The sequence below is a fragment of the Durio zibethinus genome, chromosome 8 (genome assembly GCF_047325235.1).
Source record: "Durio zibethinus cultivar Kanyao isolate XHJ-2024 chromosome 8, ASM4732523v1, whole genome shotgun sequence".
NCBI lineage: Eukaryota > Viridiplantae > Streptophyta > Magnoliopsida > Malvales > Malvaceae > Durio > Durio zibethinus.
The window spans coordinates 1,212,407-1,232,300 of NC_143169.1; the positions used below are offsets into that span (position 1 = coordinate 1,212,407).

At 34.7% G+C, this 19,894-nt stretch overlaps 2 protein-coding genes across 9 annotated transcripts; one reads left to right on the forward strand and one right to left on the reverse strand.

Annotated features, from left to right (window-relative positions):
• Positions 1–211: 211 nt before the first annotated feature.
• Positions 212–8,663, forward strand: ISPD (Nucleotide-diphospho-sugar transferases superfamily protein). Of its 5 annotated transcripts, XR_016343931.1 has the most exons (14): positions 218–558; positions 632–705; positions 800–871; positions 1,672–1,727; positions 2,040–2,119; positions 3,049–3,145; positions 3,235–3,277; positions 3,494–3,571; positions 4,675–4,743; positions 5,851–5,919; positions 6,022–6,068; positions 8,071–8,161; positions 8,280–8,404; positions 8,503–8,663. XR_016343931.1 is itself a non-coding variant. In XM_089764491.1 (13 exons), the coding sequence occupies exons 1-13, from the start codon at positions 426–428 to the stop codon at positions 8,331–8,333; spliced, it is 963 nt and encodes a 320-aa protein (XP_089620617.1). In that variant the 5' UTR covers positions 219–425; the 3' UTR covers positions 8,334–8,663. The 5 variants fall into 5 exon arrangements, 2 of the variants coding, with proteins under 2 accessions (XP_089620617.1, XP_089620619.1); XR_016343933.1 differs by having other exon boundaries at positions 212–558; positions 8,076–8,161; positions 8,280–8,663; XM_089764491.1 differs by having other exon boundaries at positions 219–558; positions 8,280–8,663.
• Positions 8,664–8,879: 216 nt separating this feature from the next.
• LOC111278884 (protein STICHEL-like) lies at positions 8,880–19,736 on the reverse strand. 4 transcript variants are annotated; one of them, XM_022865604.2, is made up of 7 exons: positions 16,894–19,736; positions 16,474–16,693; positions 12,211–12,774; positions 10,337–11,114; positions 9,338–9,419; positions 9,138–9,232; positions 8,880–9,050 (listed from the first exon to the last, which is right to left on the reverse strand). In XM_022865604.2, the coding sequence occupies exons 1-7, from the start codon at positions 19,105–19,107 to the stop codon at positions 9,038–9,040; spliced, it is 3,966 nt and encodes a 1,321-aa protein (XP_022721339.2). In that variant the 5' UTR covers positions 19,108–19,736; the 3' UTR covers positions 8,880–9,037. The 4 variants fall into 4 exon arrangements, with proteins under 4 accessions (XP_022721339.2, XP_022721340.2, XP_089620615.1 ...); XM_022865605.2 differs by having other exon boundaries at positions 16,921–19,733; XM_089764489.1 differs by having other exon boundaries at positions 8,880–9,232; positions 16,894–19,734.
• Between the last annotated feature and the right edge of the window lie 158 nt (positions 19,737–19,894).

A 19,894-nucleotide genomic window follows, 5' to 3' on the forward strand; every position in this document is an offset into this window, starting at 1 on the left:
TAAAAATTAAATATAATGATTCGTATATTTATATCATATAAAATATTAAAATTTATATATTTATATCATATTTTACATAAAAATTATAAATTATAATATAAAATATATTTTTCATTTTATTAAATACATATATAATTATCATTAAAATTTTAAATTATATTTCTTCTGTATCTTTTTTTACTGATATTTCTATTGTTCTTTCAAGTATCATTCTCGCTTGAATTAAATTGTCAGGTGCAAAAAAATATATTTGTAACTAGAATATTCGTGGACGAGAATTTGACGAGAGTTCTTGTAACAGCCTGTGATAACAGCTGAAACCGGTTTGGAGAACAATTCCAGTGATTTAGGTGTGAGGACTCTGGCTTCCACGAGAAAGTTTATCGAGCAAAGCCAGACCGAGGCAGCGATACAGTGCGGGAAAGATGGGGTTTCTTCACTTTAACCACACTCTCACTGGCTCTAACTTCATTCTGCCTTTTCCAACCAAACCCACCTATGTTACCGCCAAATCTTCCCCATTCTTTTCACACATTCACATTAACTTCCCCTCACAAGGTAAGTGGGTACCATTTTCCCTCTTTGTTTGCAATTTAATCTTTGCTCTTCAGTAGTTGTTTCCCTTTTTCAGGGCAAAGAGTGGAATTGAGAAGAAGGGCCGAGATCGGTGCTTTTACGGTTAGGTGTTCGGCAAAAGTTGATAATGTAAGACATTGATATTATGTCTTTATATCGAAATCACTGCAATAGTTTTGTTGGTTTCTTTGGTTGAAATCAATAGTTGTTGGTTTTGGCTTAGGGCTCTGCAATGGTGAAAGATAAAAGCGTTTCAGTCATTCTCTTAGCTGGAGGCAAAGGCAAAAGAATGGGCGTGAGTATCAATTCCTATCCATTCAATTATATATGCTATTATTAGTTGAGTTCGTTTTCTATGGAGTATTTAAATTGCAATCAAGATCATACTGTGTGTTCAAATGCCATGTGAAGTATAAAATCACAATGCAATTTTGTTATCATCATGGCTTTCCTTTAAATTGTACCAAATCTCTTAATTATCCAACTACAGTTTTTCTTACAAATTACCATATGGGTACAAATCTTGTTAAATCTGATATATATTGGTTGGAGAATCATGAACTTTATTGAAATTTTGTGTGCCTTCTTTCATCATCTCCAATACTAGGCATTGGTTCTTTAATTTCTGCTCTTCTTGCAAAATCACAGTTAATAGCTAATAATTATGCAAATTTGAGACTTCAGCCGTGTAGTTTCCTATATGTTATCTAACAAAATAATGGCCTGTAGTACATATACATTTACATGTACTAAGTACATACTTGTCTTTTTATCTTACAAAATAATGGTCAAGTTTTTGATTCTCTGTTTATTTCATGAAGCATCATTATTGATACACGTGTATCTTGAAGTTACTAGTTATTGTATACACTAGAAGGCTTGGATTTTGGAGAGTTGAGGGGCTCAGTTCTGTTTATGCCAATTAATTTTTGTTCTTTAACCATTTGACGGTAATTATCAGTTGTTTATCCTAGCTTGCAAATGTTCTCATGCATATTTATACCAATAAAATTACACATGCTTTGTTATTGGTGGTTCTTTTTTTTTTTTTTTTTGATCTTCTAGATGATAACTTTCCTATGTTGGTGCAAACAGGCAAGCATGCCAAAGCAATATATACCACTTTTAGGACAACCGATTGCATTGTATAGGTAAATAAGAACAGCTTCTATCAACTTCATCATTTTATTAACCAACTTGATGCAAACTTTGAATTATTTTAAAGGACTCTTGGAACCTTGTATTTGGTAACTTTAAGACCAAAGTACCATTTTATATGCAAGGATAGTTGCATAATATTTGCAAAATGAATAAAATGATTTATTTAGGCTCCATGTGGTTATGGAGCCTTATACTTTTGTGATCATTGGGTTCTAACAAGCCAGCTGTAAATGTTATATTTGGCTCCTGTTCATTATGATGGTATCTATTTTCCTAAACTGTTTATATTCTTTATTTGGCAGTTTATATACTTTCTCACGAATGATTGAAGTGAAAGAAATTATTGTGGTTTGTGATCCATCGTACAAGGACATTTTTGAAGGTCTCTCTCTCTCTCTCTCTCTCTCACACACACACACATGCATGCACGCGGACAGGTACATATGTACGCTCAAACACACACTTTGTGTTTGTTGACTGTGTTTGGGCACTCACTCGCACAAGTGAAATGTGTATGTATGTTTTGTGCTTGTGGTTGACTGCCTCAGAAAATGTTTCATTGTGTTTTGGTTGTTTCCTAGACCTTTTGATTCTAGCGCTTCAGGAGATATTCCTTGTAATATGACAATTTTTATCCCAGAAACCAAAGGCAAAATTAACGTAGACCTTAAATTCACACTTCCTGGGAAGGAGAGACAGGATTCTGTTTACAGTGGACTTCAGGTATCTGCAAAATGCTTTGAAATTAAGAAGAGAACACTGTTTTATTTCAGTTTATGATATTGTCTGGTTAGCTTTACTGCATCCTTTTGTTTCCTCATTATTGATGCTTGTGTAACATAATATCTAACTAGTCTTTGGTGCTAGCTTCCAAAAGTTAAATCATGATTCTTTATTAAGAAAAGATTGCTTGAGATCTTGGAAATTATACTGAAAACAAGTTATTCTTCATATAAAATTTGCCATTCTTATTTTTCTGCATTTCTTTGTATCATTTGTTTGACCCCATGTTAATAGCTGATGTATGCCTTATAGACTGGAAAATAAGTTACTCTTCGTATAAGATTTTCCATTTTCATTTCTCTGCATTTGTTTGTAGCATTATGTTCGGCCTCATCTCAATAGCTGATGAATGCCTTTTAGACTGAAATTAATTTTGTTCCACATGTTATAAAATGACCTAATTATGGTCTACCAGCACAAACATCTGAGAATCCTAATCTGGATATAATCCAACTTTCTGCAATTTTTCTTGGAAAAGTTTCTTTCACAAAAATTACTCTAAAATATAAACATCTTGAAAATTTACAGTCTTGACTGCAAGGGAATGTTATCAGAATCTTTATACGAAGGTAGAACTACATGTAGCTATGGCCTTTTTCTCAACATTTCTGACATTTGAATTAAGGTATATTCCTCAAATTAATAGTTCCCTCCAAAATATGTACTTAAATTACAAGCCCTCCAAATTTAGTACTAATCAATCTCATACTATAGTTTGCCAACCCGAAAAGTTTACTCTATCTCTGCCTCTGTTCAGGTACATTTGTTTCATTGATCAATTACCTGATTGTTAATTATAAGATGATCATTTGCTTTTAGTTTTGTGGTCCTATGTTTTAAGGCAAAATGTTTCTGGATGCTGTGGCTGGTTAGTTTGTAATTTTTTTTTCTATTTTCCAAGAAAAATCCTCGTATTGTATGTTAATGATATCATATTTCCTTCTTGACAATCAAATGCTACTTTTGTCTACAGGCTGTTGATTTGAACTCTGAGCTTGTTTGCATTCATGATTCTGCAAGACCCTTGGTAACATCTGGAGATGTAGAAAAGGTTTTGACTTGGAAAGTTTCTGGTGATATCTAATGCAGTAAAATTAGATTAGTGGAACTCTAATAATAAAGATAAGGATTTGGAATATAGTCTCAGTATCTGTTGGAAGTTGGATCAATTAAAGCCTTGTTTATGTCCTTTCTAGTGCTTGTTATATATGGCATAGTGATCAGTGAAGCAGGTCTGGACTATCCTCTTCTTGGTATTGATTGGTGCAAGACTGCAATTATTTTGAGAGATTAATTTCTTTATACTAACCTGTTTGGCTATGACAAGCTTTAAAGCTTTGCTTGGTAGGAAGGATAGAAAGGGGTAAGGATAGAAAAACTTTTAATCTAATGTATAGGTTTCATAACTACTTTCCTACTTTGTAGCTTAACCATTGAAGTAAACATTTTTCCATCCTTACCCCCTTCCTTCTTACCAAGCAAAGCCTAAGAGCATAAAAAGTTAAAGATTCCGATACCATGAGACTTAGAGTTAAGGTATGGTAGACAAATTTGATGTCTTGAGTTAGTCCCTCATGGTGATGATAGATATCTTTGTTGTGACTTCTTTCCTCATTGCTGTGCTGTTGTTTTTGTGATGGAAGTGGGAAATGGCTATAGAAACAGGCAAATAGTGGTAATAGATTAATAGGCAAAGATAGTGGAGAGAAGATAGCGAAAGAGAAGAGAAGATACTATGGTCCCTGGCCTTCCGCTGAACAAATGGGATATCTTCTGTGTAGAGAGATGATGATCAAGACAAGTCTTGATTGGAGAGAGACAATTCTTTAAGCACTAGATGTATTCAATTGTATGTTAGGAGGGAAGGGGCCTTTTCCAATTTGAATAGAAAAGGACTCATAGAACCTTTTGTTTTCAAGTGGACCAAGGCTAAGGTATATAAGGCTTTAGGACCATCTTGTCTCGAAATAAATGCTTTCAAGTGTTAAGTCATGGGCCTATCTCTATATATAAGTCACTTTTTTTTTCCTTTCTTTTTCTCTTTGTCGGGATAACAACACACTCACATGTGAATCCTAACACAAGTCATTCTTTGACCTTTTCTACAAATAAATTCCAAATAATAAGTGATTAGGTTTATCATTGCTTTGTTAGGTTCTTAAAGATGGTTGGCTGATTGGAGCAGCAGTACTTGGGGTTCCTGTCAAAGCCACAATTAAAGAGGTAGATATTAATCATAAAGTCACTTTCTTATACCCTTTGAATTTCATGTGTTTATCACTGGTCTTTGCTGGTTGTACATTCACTTGATGTTTTTGTTTCTTTGGTTGCAAGTTATTTCCCTGCTTGCTCACATAAATAAAATTGTTCATTATCCAAAGAAAAAAAGGAAACAAACTATCTAATATAACTACTAAATTTTAATGGCTAAGAAAAATAACGGCGTTGTGACCTTGTAGGATGGGAATAAATTTGTATAGACTTTAACATGATATTGCTGAACTAGCATATATATTACTTATCTTCTTATCGATAAGTTCTAATTTTTTCTAGCTATACCCTTGTTAAACAAGGAAGTTCTGGGATGGAACTCTGACTGAGGCTGTCAATGGAACTTATAACATGAACAGATATTTTATATTTTCCTATGTTTCAGTCTCTATCTGTCTGTTCTGCGTGTTTAGAAATGTTCTTTGATAAATTTGGCTACATGGGATCGTCTTTTACCAAAAAATGTTCTGCTAGTTGTTATAGGTTATGATATTAATGTAGCCTTTTAACATCAAGAACAGGGTTTCTTTCTTCTTTGTAAGCCCTAATAAATTCAATTGCGTTTTAGGATTTCATTCAGACATTAAATGGACGATGATTCTGTTGGAAGCTCTTCGCACTGATCATTATGTTTTATTCTTTCTTTATGCGTTTTGTTGCATGTACTGCCATTTTAACATGTTTGCCATACTGTTTATATCCAGCCTCCTTTTTTCATTCTTAATACAAGACTTGAAACAGGTTACCAGTCATTATCTTTTCTTGTTTACTTGATTTAATTGATTGTCCAATATGTTCTCTTCTTCTGCCAAGGCAAATAGTGAATCTTATGTTTTATGTATTGGAAGCTCTTTGCCCTGATCATTATGCTTTATTCTTTGTTTATGCATTCTGTTGCATATACTGCCATTTTAACATGTCTGCCATGCTGTTTATCTCCAGTAGTATAGCCTCCTATTTTTGTTCTTAATCCAACACTTCAAACAGAATACCAGTCATTATCTTTTCTTGTTTAATTGCTTTAATTGATTGTGCAATTTGTTTTCTTCTTCTGCCCAGGCAAATAGTGAATCTTATGTAGTGAGGACTCTGGACCGAAAAACACTATGGGAAATGCAGACCCCACAGGTTTACATGTTGAAAGAGATAATATATCCCATTATTATTTCTGAGAATGCTTTGGTTGAAGATACCACATAAATAAGTATGCAACTTCAAATTTATATACAGGTGATTAAGCCAGAGTTGCTGAGAAAAGGTTTCGAGCTTGTGAATAGGTACTTGGTAATTCTCATTTTTCTGTTCAAATTGCTTATGTGATTGTCTTCCTTTTTGCAAATTTCTTGGGAAACATTTAACTTAATATTGCATGTCTTCTATTGAGAAACATTAATGGATATAATCTTGTCTTTCAAGTACATGTATTGTAGGCTAATGATATATTATGCCTACTGGGATGTGAAGTCAATATATTTTTGCATTTCATATTTTCCTCGATTGTCATTAATCTGTTAAGGATGCTGATAAAAAACAAAATAGGGGAATGCATGTGTCTTCATGCATGAATTTCTAGGAATGTCCATTTTTCCCTAGACGGCTAGACCTTTTTTGCTCCATTTCTACTCATCCATGTTAACACGGTTTTTGCAAAAAAAAAAAAGAAAAAATTGATACCCGAATTATAAAGAAATATTCAATTTGATACTTGAAGAAAAAATATTCGCAATTAAAATACTCAAAAGTATAGTTCTGTCCGTCAGTTTGCCCATTTGATTAATGGAGTTAATCAAATGTGTTAGATGTCCAAGTGCATCCAATAAGCACACTAAATGTGTCCAGAAAGGCATGTCATTTTTACTTTTATTAATCTTGTTGTGGATTTTAGCATTTGTTATTCTGTGATTTGCTACTGTAGTCTAAATGGAAAATGCATACTTTGAAATTTATATGTGATACAACAATGAACCAAAAATTAACAGCACAATAAAGCAGCTGCTTGTTTTTCTATCATCATGATTTCCTGCTAAGTGATGTATTGATCAATCAACCTTTACATCATAGTATTTCACCTCTTAACGGGTGACGAAGGATGAAGGATCTCTATACTATGTCGTCATAGGAATACTTCAACATGAATTCTAGCTATCATCAGTAGCTCCCCCTCAGTTGTTACCTACTAAGCAACCTCCCATAGACCCATGAAGTTTTGTCCCGGTGGCTTTTGCTCATATTTAAATGGGATCTTCTCCATGGCCAGGGTTTTATCCCTGACTCCTGCAATGCACTGGATTATATCCCTCAATTACCTAGCTAACCCATATATAGGCTTGTAATATCTCACCTAAAGATGGTTGAATGTTTTGAAATTCAATTTATGTTGAATGCATTCTCTTACGTGTGACTTCTAACAACCCTACTACGTATGGCGTACTCCAGAAGGTCCTTGTTAGCCTTTTTTTTCTGTTTCTTTCTTTCTTTTGGCCTAGAGGTCCTAGATAACTCTAAACTGTTATTAGTTTAACCACTTTTTCATTCTAATAGCAATCACTATGAGCTTTTCACATTAGTGGAGACCCTATGCATGGGAAGAAGAAAGAGCAACCCAGCAAGCAAGAAGGATTGATTGGCAATCGAACTAACTTTAGAATCATGCTGAAATATGAAAGAAAGTGCTGTCATGTTTAGGATGGCTGGTGATTTGAAAGAGAATAAAAAGAGTGTTGGATGATATAAAATTTGCTATTCTTTGCAAGCTGTCATACGGGAAAAGATCCACAATCGATGCGTAATAGGCATGTTTTAAGGTGTCTTCTTTTTGGGAAGCGGATAATCACTATTCTCAAGGAGTGTTAGCTTTGGCTATTTATATTTGAATATCTATTGCTTTCCGAGAAAGGCAGTGGTGTTTGAGGGTAAATAGTTTTTAGTCTTCCACCCAGTTGAATATTCCTTTGGATCCTAGGACAGAAGGTTAGCTTTAGCAACTATCATTTGTGGTGAAGTCATATTACTTGTGTGATTCCACAAGGCTATCTTTAACTGTGAAGTTTGAAGTGTTATTAGTGTAGATTTTGTGTAATATGTTGTCTTTTTCTTTTTGCTCTTAAAAAAAACAAATTATGTTTTCTTCTTTTAAATGTTTTCTCTTCAATTCTAACTCAACAATAACTCTTTTGGTAATATGAAACTTAACCCTGGAATTAGCTCTTGGGTTTGTTAAGCATCATTAATTAAAATGTATACAAGGAACAGATTCTGAGCATCTATGTTTCCCCGCAGAGAAGGTCTGGAAGTGACGGATGACGTGTCAATCGTGGAGCACCTTAAGCATCCTGTGTATGTAACTGAAGGATCTTATACCAACATAAAGGTATTGTTAATACTCAGTATTCTTTTTTTTTGCACATGTTTATTTCATTGTTGGGGAAAGCAACCCCATTAATTTATTTGGCATTGAAGAATGATGTGCTAAATTCTTGTATTTGCAGGTCACAACTCCAGATGATTTGTTACTTGCAGAGAGAATTCTGAGTATGAAATAACACATTCTCAGGTCTCTTAAGTGCCTCTGCTACATGTGAACAACCTAAAGCGACATGACCTCTAGAAAGAGGTGGAGAAATAAACCACAACAGTCCCCCTCAAAGATTTTCTATTGTTTGGAAACAGGAGAGGCTTTTTGAGAAATTTTTAAGTTCTTCCTTGTTGTAGGGTTGCTATTAAGAGGAGAATTATGCTGAGGATAAACCAGAGGCTGGCTAAGCAGTAGATGAAGGCCATAGTTTCTGTGGCAAAGAACGTATTATAGCAATAAAGATTTTACAGGAGACAGTATGATTATTAAAGCAACCCTTTAGTTTTTTTGGTCTTTCCATGTTTGTCTTATATAAATCAAATCTAATTCTAAGTGGTAAATAACAGTCATTCATAATTGTTATCTTTTAAAAAATAATTCTAAATAAAATATAATAATAATAATAATACTAAATATGTTTCACTTATGGTGGTGTAATACTAAACGAGGTTAGGTTTTGAAGATATTGATCATATGCTTTGTAATTAGTGGGGGATGTGAATTATATTAAATAAAAGCATTGAGCCATCCTATGTTGAAAATTTAAACTTTATTTCTGTAGCTTTTACTGTTCTTTCTCGTCTCTTAATTCACCCATAAAAATGGCCAAACCTAAAAGAAAACTGCCGAATTCCAGCAGAAACTTTACATTGACCTTTTCTGTCATTGAGCTCACATGGCTTGACTGGAAAATTAAATACATAAAAAAATATATAAATTTAAAGAAACAAATGACATCAAGAAAGCCAATATATTGAGCTTTCTAAATTACCTTCTACATTTGTTTTCAGTTTTCTTCGATTTCCCACACTCGCCAAACAACAAAAATCGTCCGGTTCTGCGTGATCCCACGGGCGTTCCCTTGACCTGTTAAAAGAAAAAGCTCATGTTGCATATTCTTGAAACAAAATTCATGCAAATACCTTTAATGTTGAGAGAAAGAGAGGAGAAGGGATTGCAGCAACAGCCTACCTTGGCCCTTCTGTGAGGCTTCGAGTTATTCCAACAGAACAACCCACTGCATCCTCCAGTTCCTGATCCTGATTCATATCCACTGAAGAGAAACCATGAATGAACATGAAGAACATAACACTAAAACAGCCAACAGCCATGTGATTTTATATATATATATATAACACCAAAACAAATCTTGGTCCATTTCGTTAAATAGAAAGCTCTTAGTTGCAGCGACTAGAATTGAATCCTAAATCCTAACAGCTTCAATATATATATATATATATATATATATACAGACATGTAACACTAAAACAAACCTTGGTCTATTTCGTTAAACAAAGGCAATAAATCCCATCAAACAAGTGCTAAAACAGCATTCTCATGAATGTTATAAAATATTTCAATTGGCAGGAACAAACATAAAACTAATGCCGTATTCTTACTATTACTGAGGGAATAGTAAAAAAAATTCAAGTTAAATACAAAATCCAAGAATTAGCTAGCAAGATCATTCCTACCAGACAAAAAGAAGGTGCAATGGTACAACAATTAATAAGTTAATAATGTCTCATACATTAACATCTAAAGCAAATCTTTGGATCAATTTAAACCAAATATTAAAGATTTAACTATAAACTTTTATAACCAAAATACACAGAAAATCAACCAGAAATCAATGATTTAACTAAATTGATAAGTTATGACTAAGTACAGAAACTTTTAGACACAATTAAGATTTTAAGAGTGTTCAAACCCATGCCAATTTTTTTTACCAATGTACTAAAAATATTAGCTTCCAGTTAATGATGAAAAATTAATCAATGGCCATCATACTGAATGATTTCAAGAATGTTACTCATTACGAAGGCTTTTTGACTTGTAATGATAGTACTAAATATTCAGCCGTTGCATTGACTTAACTAATTCAACAAATGCCTTTGAATCAACATAGAGAAGAATTGCTAAATGATGAAAATATTAGGCAAAACCAGTTATGAGATCGGTCAAACTCACAGGTTTTCTTTGCTTAAACTGCTATTATGCAGCAAGCTGGGAGACATGGGATAATGATCAGCCCTTCTACCTATCTGGTCCTTCTGAATCACTTGCCCGTCATTTGTTCTCAAAATTTTAAGCTCACGGTTCAGTTCGTCATCCCATTGGTGAGAGGAGAATGCCGATAAATTCATTGATCCCAAATTATTTTGACGATAGACCTCTTGAGGCAGAACCTGATTCTTTTCAGGCTTCAATCGATCCAATGACCCAGGAGTGCCTTTCGCTACAGCTTGTAACCAGGCAGTTTCTAACCTTTGCTCACGTATAATGGATTCAATTCTCTGCATTGGAATCTCTTGGCTACCCTCCTTTGAGCTGCCAATGTCAGCAGTGCCTTCAGCTAGTAATTCAGGTATTCTAACAATAGATCGTGCAGAGCAATTAGAATAGTCTTGTACTCCTCTCAGTTTACCTTCCAAATCACTAAAACTTCCCTTGGATAGTTTTAGCGACTCTGGATTTAAGTCTAAACCAGAAAAACCTTCTAGTACATTTTTAGAAATGGCCTTTCCGTCCTCAATTTCAACAGCAGTTTCAGCCTGCTGCAGACTTTCTGGCATCTCTGCTGGATGTGCATGGTCTAAAGAAACCTCACCATCTGTCAAGAGAATTAATCGAACTTCTACACTACATCTCATCACTATTTCAATAGAGTTCGTAATACTGCTTAAAAACCTTTCAGCCCTAGACTTGATATCTCGATCAGCAAATGTGAGATAGGCAATTAGAACACCTGCTAGCAGAAAAACTGAAAGTAAGAAATAAAGAGAAAAATATAAATGCTTGACTAAAAAGTAAGCTTCGCCATGAAATAGAATGCACAGCATGTGCACTGGATAAAGATATAAAAGATTGAAAAGAACAGGTGGAAGTACAAATATAGATGGAATGAGTAGACTATCTTATTTGAACATTATATCCATTCAACCTCCAGATCTTGTTTCAATTCCTAGCAAACTTCAAAGAATAGAAACCCAAGAATTTTTTCCTGAAGTAAACACACACACTCTAGAGAAAAGGTGAAACATGCATCAAAGTCTATTTCAGCTTTGATTTTAGAAACATGAAAACATTGGAAAAAAACAGTACATGGCCTATGTAACATCGAGTATGGATCACCACATTGGTGACCTACCAGTTAAGCTCTCAGAGTTGGAATACAATGTCATTGTAGAGAACCCTTTTAAGAATTGACACATGGTATACCAAATAGAAAATTTTACCCATAAGGCAAAGAAAATTCAGTAGGGCAGCAATAATGCTTGGAATATTGGACCCAAGAGACCATTTAATTCTATTATAACTGTACAAAAAATTCATAAATAAAATTCTTAATCTTCTGAAGTATATCCAATGCATGTTCACTTTAGGATACATTTCCTAATTTCAAAATGTAGATATATAATGAGATAACATAAGTAAAAGCATCACTAAAATCTTCTTTTTTTCTCACTTTTCAACATAAGATCACAAGTTCCAAAAAAGTCATCAATAGTGTAAAAAGTAAACACGTTAGATCAGTCCGTCATGAATTTTCGACTAGAAATTTAGGAAGCAAGATTGATCAGTCTGTCAGAATAAGAAACACTAAACTAAATTTAAGAACCAGCTGAAGAGTATCTATCACTGTAAAAGAATTGCCATCTCTTTGGCATTGCAGTAATCTATTATGCATCAGAAACCTTTATAGTCTATCTCACAAAGATATTTCTCACAAGCTGACTAGAACAAGATTGATAAGACCAATTTGATGTCAATTTTATCAAGAATAGTTATATCTTGTGTAATTTGCAAAATTATTCGAAATAGTTTAAAGTTTATGGGCTTACCTTCATCTTCAGCAAGAGACAAAAGCTTCCCATGATCATGTAGAAGCTGTCTCAATGTCTTTGAGTGGCACTTGTCAATACACTTTGCCCAGATGTCATCTAATTTTTCTAAATTTCTGCAGGCAAGTATCATATTTCCACTCAAATTATTGTCACATGCAGCAGGTAAGGCACCACCATCCATAATTCGGCCATGTGAAGGTCCAGAACTGGAACCATAACCATCAATCCTTGACACTAATTCTCCCTGATGATTGGGATTCCCATTCACAGATTTGTGTAAGGATGCAGAAGAAGTTGATTTCCAGGGCATAAACTGAGTTCCTGACTTTTGCTTGTAAGCTATAGCTTCCCTTGACGTGCTTGATGGGTCATCTTCAGTTGTCTTTGAGCTCTGCCTCCAGCTGCTGCTCGACTGAGTGAGATCTGGTGAAGGCCATGAACCAAGCTGAAGCAGTATAGCTGTAAACCATGTCGAGCGTTCAGTTGAAACTCTTAATTGTTTCTCTGCTTCTGAAAGAAGCTTCAAAGCATCTTTTAATCTCTCTAGTTCTGCTTCAGTCACTGCAGCAGACACCAAAGATCCATAAGAAAATTTTCAAAATAATAAAAATAATGTAAGAATAATAATAATAAATGCAGAAAAGGCACTGCAAAAAATTAGGCACCTAGAACAAAATGCAATAGGGGTATCATCTCCCTTTTTTGGTACAAGAGTATTATCACTTTCACAATTTCACAACCATTTAATATCACCGACGAAGTATATACAGCCATGGATAAAAAATCACAAGATGCAAGAAACTACACCATTCTAAAGAGCAGCAAGTAAAATTAAACATATTCTCATAAAGCGCAGACCACAATATGGGTCATATTGCACTAGTATATACCATCCATGTCCTTGATCTTGTTCTCCCTCTTGTGACATGAATATCCTCCATTAATTTACATATTCTCATGATAGCATCGCTAAATCTCCTTTACACATTGAAGCCACCCTAACATGTTTACTTCATTTTGTTCTTACTGGACTCAGTATACTCATTTGCAACATTGTCTTTCCTTATATACATATGCATCAATTGAACCATTTTCATATCAGTGGCACTCATGCTGTATCAGTTAATTGCTTGTCTTATCATTTTCCTATAAAGTATTTCCATTGAATTTCTGAAAATTTTGAGGTTAGATGACTCCCAATGCACTTCTCCATTTCCCCGTCATGCTCAAATCCTATATGTGATATCTCTCAATTTCCCTATCCTTTGGGATAATTGAACAAGATATAAAGACCTTGATTCATGGTATGGTCTACAATTCTTACTGACTTTCCTCCCAAACCTACTAGTAGCAGTTTTGCATTGTTTTTCATTTTAAGTACTCTTTTTTAGACTGACTAAACCAAGAGCCTTTAGGTTCCATTGTTGCTCTCCATAAGCATTAACCCTTTTGATGTAGAAGAAGTAGGGAAAAGAGATAGAATATAGAAATCTAGAGGGGAAATCAGAAATAGAAAGCAATTAGGGAGGAACAGAGGCACTCAAGGGAGAAACAGAAGAACTAAAGGGGAAAACCACAAAGAATCAATAGAGGGAGGAAATCTCAATCATCATTATCACAATAACTTCAATACCCATCATCCAAAAGCTAATTGAAACTAAAATAACATGTTAAATAACATGCATCACATATCTATCAAAAGGAGTCAATATATGGGGGCAGAGCCTACTATAATACCATGTTAAATTTTAAGACAGGTAACCAACCTAAAACCCATTGGCATAAGTGGAGAGTACCTTATTGTATTTATATATAAAAGATATCCCTATTTAATCAATCTGGGGTTTCTTTTTCTCACTGGTTTAACATAAAGGTTGATCCTGGATGCAAATATATTGCTATTGGCACAAAATATAATATCCTTCACAAGTCCATGCACATAAGTACTCCATCAACATGTTCTTTATGGTTTAAGTACATGTAACAGACTCTTTTTTCTTTCAAGACCTTTAAGAGGATTTCCCCGCGGACTTTATTTTAACACTTTTCTGTATCAGTTAACACAATGTGCAAATCTGTTTGTTTATAATGAAATCTCCTGAGCAAGTCCTTAGAAAGATAAATAGCTTCCATGATTGATTCTTATAATGGTGATTTGGTACTAGAGATTGTAAAAAACCCCGAATCTGACTGATTCAGTCTGCCCCATAACAATAGGAGCAATTTTTTCATAAAAATTGTTCTTATTAGGGTACGGGAACATTTTCAGGAAAAAAAAAAGGTGTCAAGGCAAGGACAGATTTGCCTAAGCTGTTCCGGCCCATGATTATTACCAAATTGCCCCTAATGTTTTTACTTTATGTACTTTACGATTACCAAAATGCCCCTAATATATAACATTAGGAGATACCCAGTGTTTCTTCCATTTCCATTATCAAGTTCCCCTATTTTCTACATTTTGTTTCAGATAATAGGATAATTTCAAATTTTCTCTTCAAATTCAATTGGGTTATTTCTCTAGTGTCATTTATTATATTTTTTTTGGTTGGTTGTGTTGTGTATGGTATATAAATATTTCCATTTTTCAGATTTCTTTTGTTCTTTATACTTTCTTTAAGTTTTCATTTCAAAAGGGAATTTTCTTTGTTTGAATGTGAACAGAGAATTGAAGAGAAACTAAATTACATAAGGACCTCTAACTTTCTGTGGAAGTAAGCCATTTGAATATACAAAAGGAATCACTATGAAGCAATGGAAACTAAATCACATGAGGTCTAATTCCAAGCTCCGGAACTAAGATTTTGGTAGAAATGAGAAAGTATTATTCAATACCTTAAGGTGGAAAACTAGGTTTGGATACCACTAGTCTATAGGTGAAGGGAAATCCAATATAGTAAAAGGCAAAGGAAACCCTCTCACCCTATCTCCTAAAATGTGAAGCTCTCCAGTCATGCTTACACAACGACCACACCTTATCTTTTAGTGCAGGATATGGAACTTGATATCTTGAGGTCGAACACTAGGCAGTAATGTTACTAGAGTTGAAAACCTTATCTTGGTTAACATACAATGTACAAACTATTTTGAATAAATCTTTGGCAGGCCTCATACTTTCTCTTCCGTGCTTGCCATTACCTTTCAAACAACCTCTACTTTTACTCTTTCCCTTCATTTTCTTCCCCTGTCAACACTTGTACTACAAATGAATGCATGCTGCTTATATACAAAACCAGGAAATGATAGACCATATCATGCAATGGTATATTCCCTAAACTAGCTAGGCTAGGTATGCAACTAGATAGAGATTCACCTCTTTGTGGTTTGAGTAGCCTATTGAATAAGTCAAGCACAAAAATCTAACTCAACAAAACTGAGAAATACATACCAAATGAAGCTAGTATGTACATTCTATAGTTGTATACAAGCATGAGTTCACTCATGTTTTCAGGTACAGATCTTTTAATTTTTATGAAGCAGTCAACAAAGGTTACAAGTCTAAACATGCCAAGCATATCTTTGTTTAGAATTCCAACAAATATAAGTTAATTTCTCTATTACATTTAAACAAATCAAATTTGCTGATGTCAATTATCTTTCCAAGTTGAATAAATCAACTTGGACCTTCTATTAAAAAGTTTTAATGTGTACCAAGGGGCACCCTCATAGATCCAAAAACATCTAATCCTGTAAGAGGGTTTGACATCAAACTGTCAAAAAGAAGCCTTTCTCTTTATTACAGATTAGTTTCAGCAAATAAAGTCAAAATCACATTATGCGGGCTGATTCAAATTTGGAACTTGCATTTTAAAGTACTAAAAAGATAATTACATTTTAGCAAAGTTCTTATACTTGCAACTCCAAAAAAATAAGATTATTCTGTGGCAAAACCATACTTCTGAACATTTATTGATATCGAGATTACTAAAGGGCATGGCTAACATAAAGTAGTAAAATCCTACACAGTTCAATTTAGGTTCGTTTTGGTCTGAACAACCTCACTTCAACACTTTATGTTTCTTCCAATGTTTATTCAAAACCAGGACACAACTCATTTTCAACTCATGACATGACCTTCTCTTGTTTCCTTTTTTCTTTTTTTTTTCTGGTTATTTTGATCTCTACAACCATTTTCCTTTTCATCATATGCTGACTTAAGTATATCAAACTAATAATATTAGAATAGTGATATGCAATTTTCATTATCAAGAAGCTTTCTCTATTATCAAAGAAACAGTAACAAATTAATGGGATTATACTCACAAGCTCGTCCACCAAAGAATGAGTGGCAGTACTTAGAATCAGCAATATTGTATGTTCCGGCAATGATATCCATAATAAGGCTGGCTAGTTGGGACATCAAAACCATTGGATCAACCCCTGAGTCCATCAACTCTCTAGCTCTTTTCACTGTTTCTGCTGTGTCAGATGACATTGCTAATTCCAGAAGCTCCAGTAACTTCACATCTGAAACAACTCCTACCTGCAGAAAGAAAGTGATATAAATAAATTCAAACCGTTCACACATAGTAAACTTACTATATTGCAAATTTTGGAAAATAAAGTAGTCCTTATTGCTGAGACTTGCTAAACTTACTATATTCCAATATTTTATTCTATTAACCATAATTTTATAATGTTCCTGAAGTGACCAATTAAAACCAGAAAATGAAGAAACCATACCAAGGAAACATTTTCCAGCATACTCACAAGTTCATTTACGAGAGAAGTAGTGATTCTTTTACCCAACAAACTTAGCTGGTCTAGCATTGTTTCTGCATCTCGAAGTGAACCATCTGCATTCAATGCAATTAAATCCAGTGCATCTGATTCGACCTCAAGATTCTCATCCGTAGAGATCTTCCTCAACCTTGCCATGATATCACTATCTTTTATTTTGTTGAAGAGGTACTTCTGACATCGTGATTGCACGGTACGTGGTACATTGTCTAGATCAGTTGTTATGAATATGAATACAACACGTGGTGGAGGATCTTCAAGGAATTTTAGCAATGCCAACCATATCTTGGAGGGCAACAAATGGCACTCATCAAAAACAAAAACCTTGTATCTTGATGAGTTTGGTGGCAGCCCTGTTGACATGTTTCTCAAAACGTACCTGACTCTGTCAATTCCTTTTTTATTGGTGCTATCAACTTCCCAAAGCTCCCTGCTTTTCCCAGAAATGAACTCAGTGCATTCTGTACAATACCCACAAGGTTTAGCATCTTCAGTAGCCATACAATTCAAAGCGGCAGCAAAAATTCTGGCTGTTGATGTTTTTCCAGTCCCGCGGGGACCTTGGAAAAGATAGAAAGGGGCAATCCTTCCCCTTGAAACAGCATTCATAAGGGATTGTACCACAATATTCTGCCCAATCAGTTCATTAAAGAAAATTGGTTTGTATTTCTGGCTTAAGCTCTTAATATTCTCTGGAGTACCCTCCTCCTCTCCTTCTCCAGTAAGAGCTACAATTTCCAACCCATCTAGACTCCTATAACTTGATGACCATCTCCTTCCATCCAATCTACTCAGGGCCTCCAAATCAAGCTCTCCAAAGTTTGTAGAGAGCTCATCATCACTATACCTGGTTCCAATGGATGACCCTCCTCTTCCATCACCACTATTGCTAAGCAATGGTAGACATTGAGCACTTCTTAAAGCAATTTTCTGCTTATTGGGAAGCGATGATGATCGTCTATGTCTATGGTACACCAACTGGCTTCCACAGAGAATGCTACTTCCTTTCCTCAAAGTATCAGAGAGGGAAGGAGAGTAACAACTCCCACAAACACCTCTATGTTTTGGGGTCCTCTTTGTCCAATAGCAAGGAATCCCACATCCTTGTTGACCTGGCAAATCCAAAGGGTCACCCACCTCCTCGTTCATATCATTAAATGAAGTTGTGGTCGCATCCCATGAGCCAACAGTGCTTGGGTTATGGTTAAAATACTTATTATAAGAACTAGTAGACAAAGCTGGGGTGCTATAACAATAAGAAGAATCTTCCTTTCTGCCAGTTTTCAACAATCTAGAGGATGAATGTGACCAGTTCTTGCGCTTGGGTTTGAGAAGCAACGGGGATGCCCCTGAAATCTTGCGAAAATCCTCAGAATTACTATAATCTTCAGTGTCATCCGATTGGTCAACAGAATCATCCCTTCCTAAACCTAAAGCCAATGCAGGACGAGCCCGGAGCAAATTTCTTGAATTGACTGAATTTCTATTAACAGCACTCTTTTTCTGTTCATATGGACAAAAAACATCGTTATGGGCACAATTTTTCTTACTCTTTTTGCTGGCCCCCAATATTCTTTTGGTGGATGGTGTGGCCGATGAGACGGGATTTGCATCTCTACATCTGAAAATCATTGAAGCAGAACAACTCTCACCCAAATAGGTATCACTCTTTGAATCCACACCGTTCCTTGCATCACTCAAGCTATTATCATCAACACTGTCTTGAATCCAAGAAGAGGACCGATCCCCATCATCATCATCATCATCATCCTCATCCATATTTATTGATGATGATTGCTGACCCTTCCAATTATAAAGAAAGACTCTCTTCTCCTTCTCATTGCCATTGCCATTACTATTATTATTAGCATTATTAATATGACCACGAACACTGCTTTCAACTCTAACAGGTAACTGAGATAAATCCAAATAAGCATTCCCATTTGGCCTGTTTAAACTTTCATTATCGAAATTATTACCTGCTGCTGCTGCTGCTGCTGCTGCTACTGCTGCTGCTACAGATCTAGAGGAACTGAGAGGTGATTTCCAAGAAGAAGTGGTCCCAGGATCCCGCAAAACGCGGGCAGCTTTCCGGATTTGAGTGAGCTCCTTCTTCAAGTGCAGCCTTCTTGGATCAGAAATTCTCACATCTGACATTTTTTTTTTCTTTTGGCTCAAATCAACTAAAGAAGAATCACCCCACAACAACAAATTGTTTAAAAACTATACATTTCCATTTCATCCATCGCATCTATAAAAAAATGTATGCAAAAAATTTTAAAAAATGAAGAGAAATAGGAAAGGCAAGTGTTGGAACGAGGGAAGATCTGACAGGTTTTCCTTCGGACAGTGTTTTCATTGGTTGACAGAGTGTCTATCAATGTCTAATGGAATGTAATGAAATGGAATAGTTACTTCTCCTCAAACTGATTTTTTTTTTTTTTTGGTTGCAATTCCTAAGAACTACTAGGGTTTTTGTCGCCTTCTTAGTTGGCGCCCCTAATCAATTCTTCGAAGTTGAATCTCCCTTTAATATGTTCCTTTTCATTTTCTGGTCAAACTCAAAATTTTAAGACCAAATGAGAAACTCCCTCCAACCGCGGAGATCACGGCACACTCCTTTTTTTCTTATTTTACCTCCCTTTTCTTTTTTTTTTCCTTTCTTTCTTCTTTTTTTTACTCCTCAAGTCACGGTCTTTTATACTTTTATTTGATAATTTTTATTAAAATTTTTAATTTTTTATAAATATAATGTCTTATAATAAAAAAAACTAAAAAAAAATATTTAAAATATAAAGAAATAATTTTCTATGACATTCACATTATTCTCATAGGTAACCAGTTCGAAAATCAACTTTTGAGTTTCAACTTTTATCAAACCCAAAACAACTTTTCATTGTGACCAAAAAAATCACTTTTATCAAAACCAGGAGGATATGCAATT

What these genes read in the sequence shown, in the direction of transcription:
- ISPD (XM_089764491.1), top strand. Translation starts at nt 426, where the DNA reads ATGGGGTTTCTTCACTTTAACCACACTCTCACTGGCTCTAACTTCATT. An exon ending in GTACAAGGACATTTTTGAAG is followed by an intron (nt 2,120 to 3,048) that starts GTCTCTCTCTCT and finishes GAAAATTTACAG; the next exon opens with TCTTGACTGCAAGGGAATGT. An exon ending in GATCTTATACCAACATAAAG is followed by an intron (nt 8,162 to 8,279) that starts GTATTGTTAATA and finishes TTGTATTTGCAG; the next exon opens with GTCACAACTCCAGATGATTT.
- LOC111278884 (XM_022865604.2), bottom strand. Translation starts at nt 19,107, where the DNA reads ATGTCAGATGTGAGAATTTCTGATCCAAGAAGGCTGCACTTGAAGAAG. An exon ending in ATTCTTTGGTGGACGAGCTT is followed by an intron (nt 12,775 to 16,473) that starts GTGAGTATAATC and finishes TGTCTGCTGCAG; the next exon opens with TGACTGAAGCAGAACTAGAG. An exon ending in GTCTCTTGCTGAAGATGAAG is followed by an intron (nt 11,115 to 12,210) that starts GTAAGCCCATAA and finishes TTCTGCTAGCAG; the next exon opens with GTGTTCTAATTGCCTATCTC.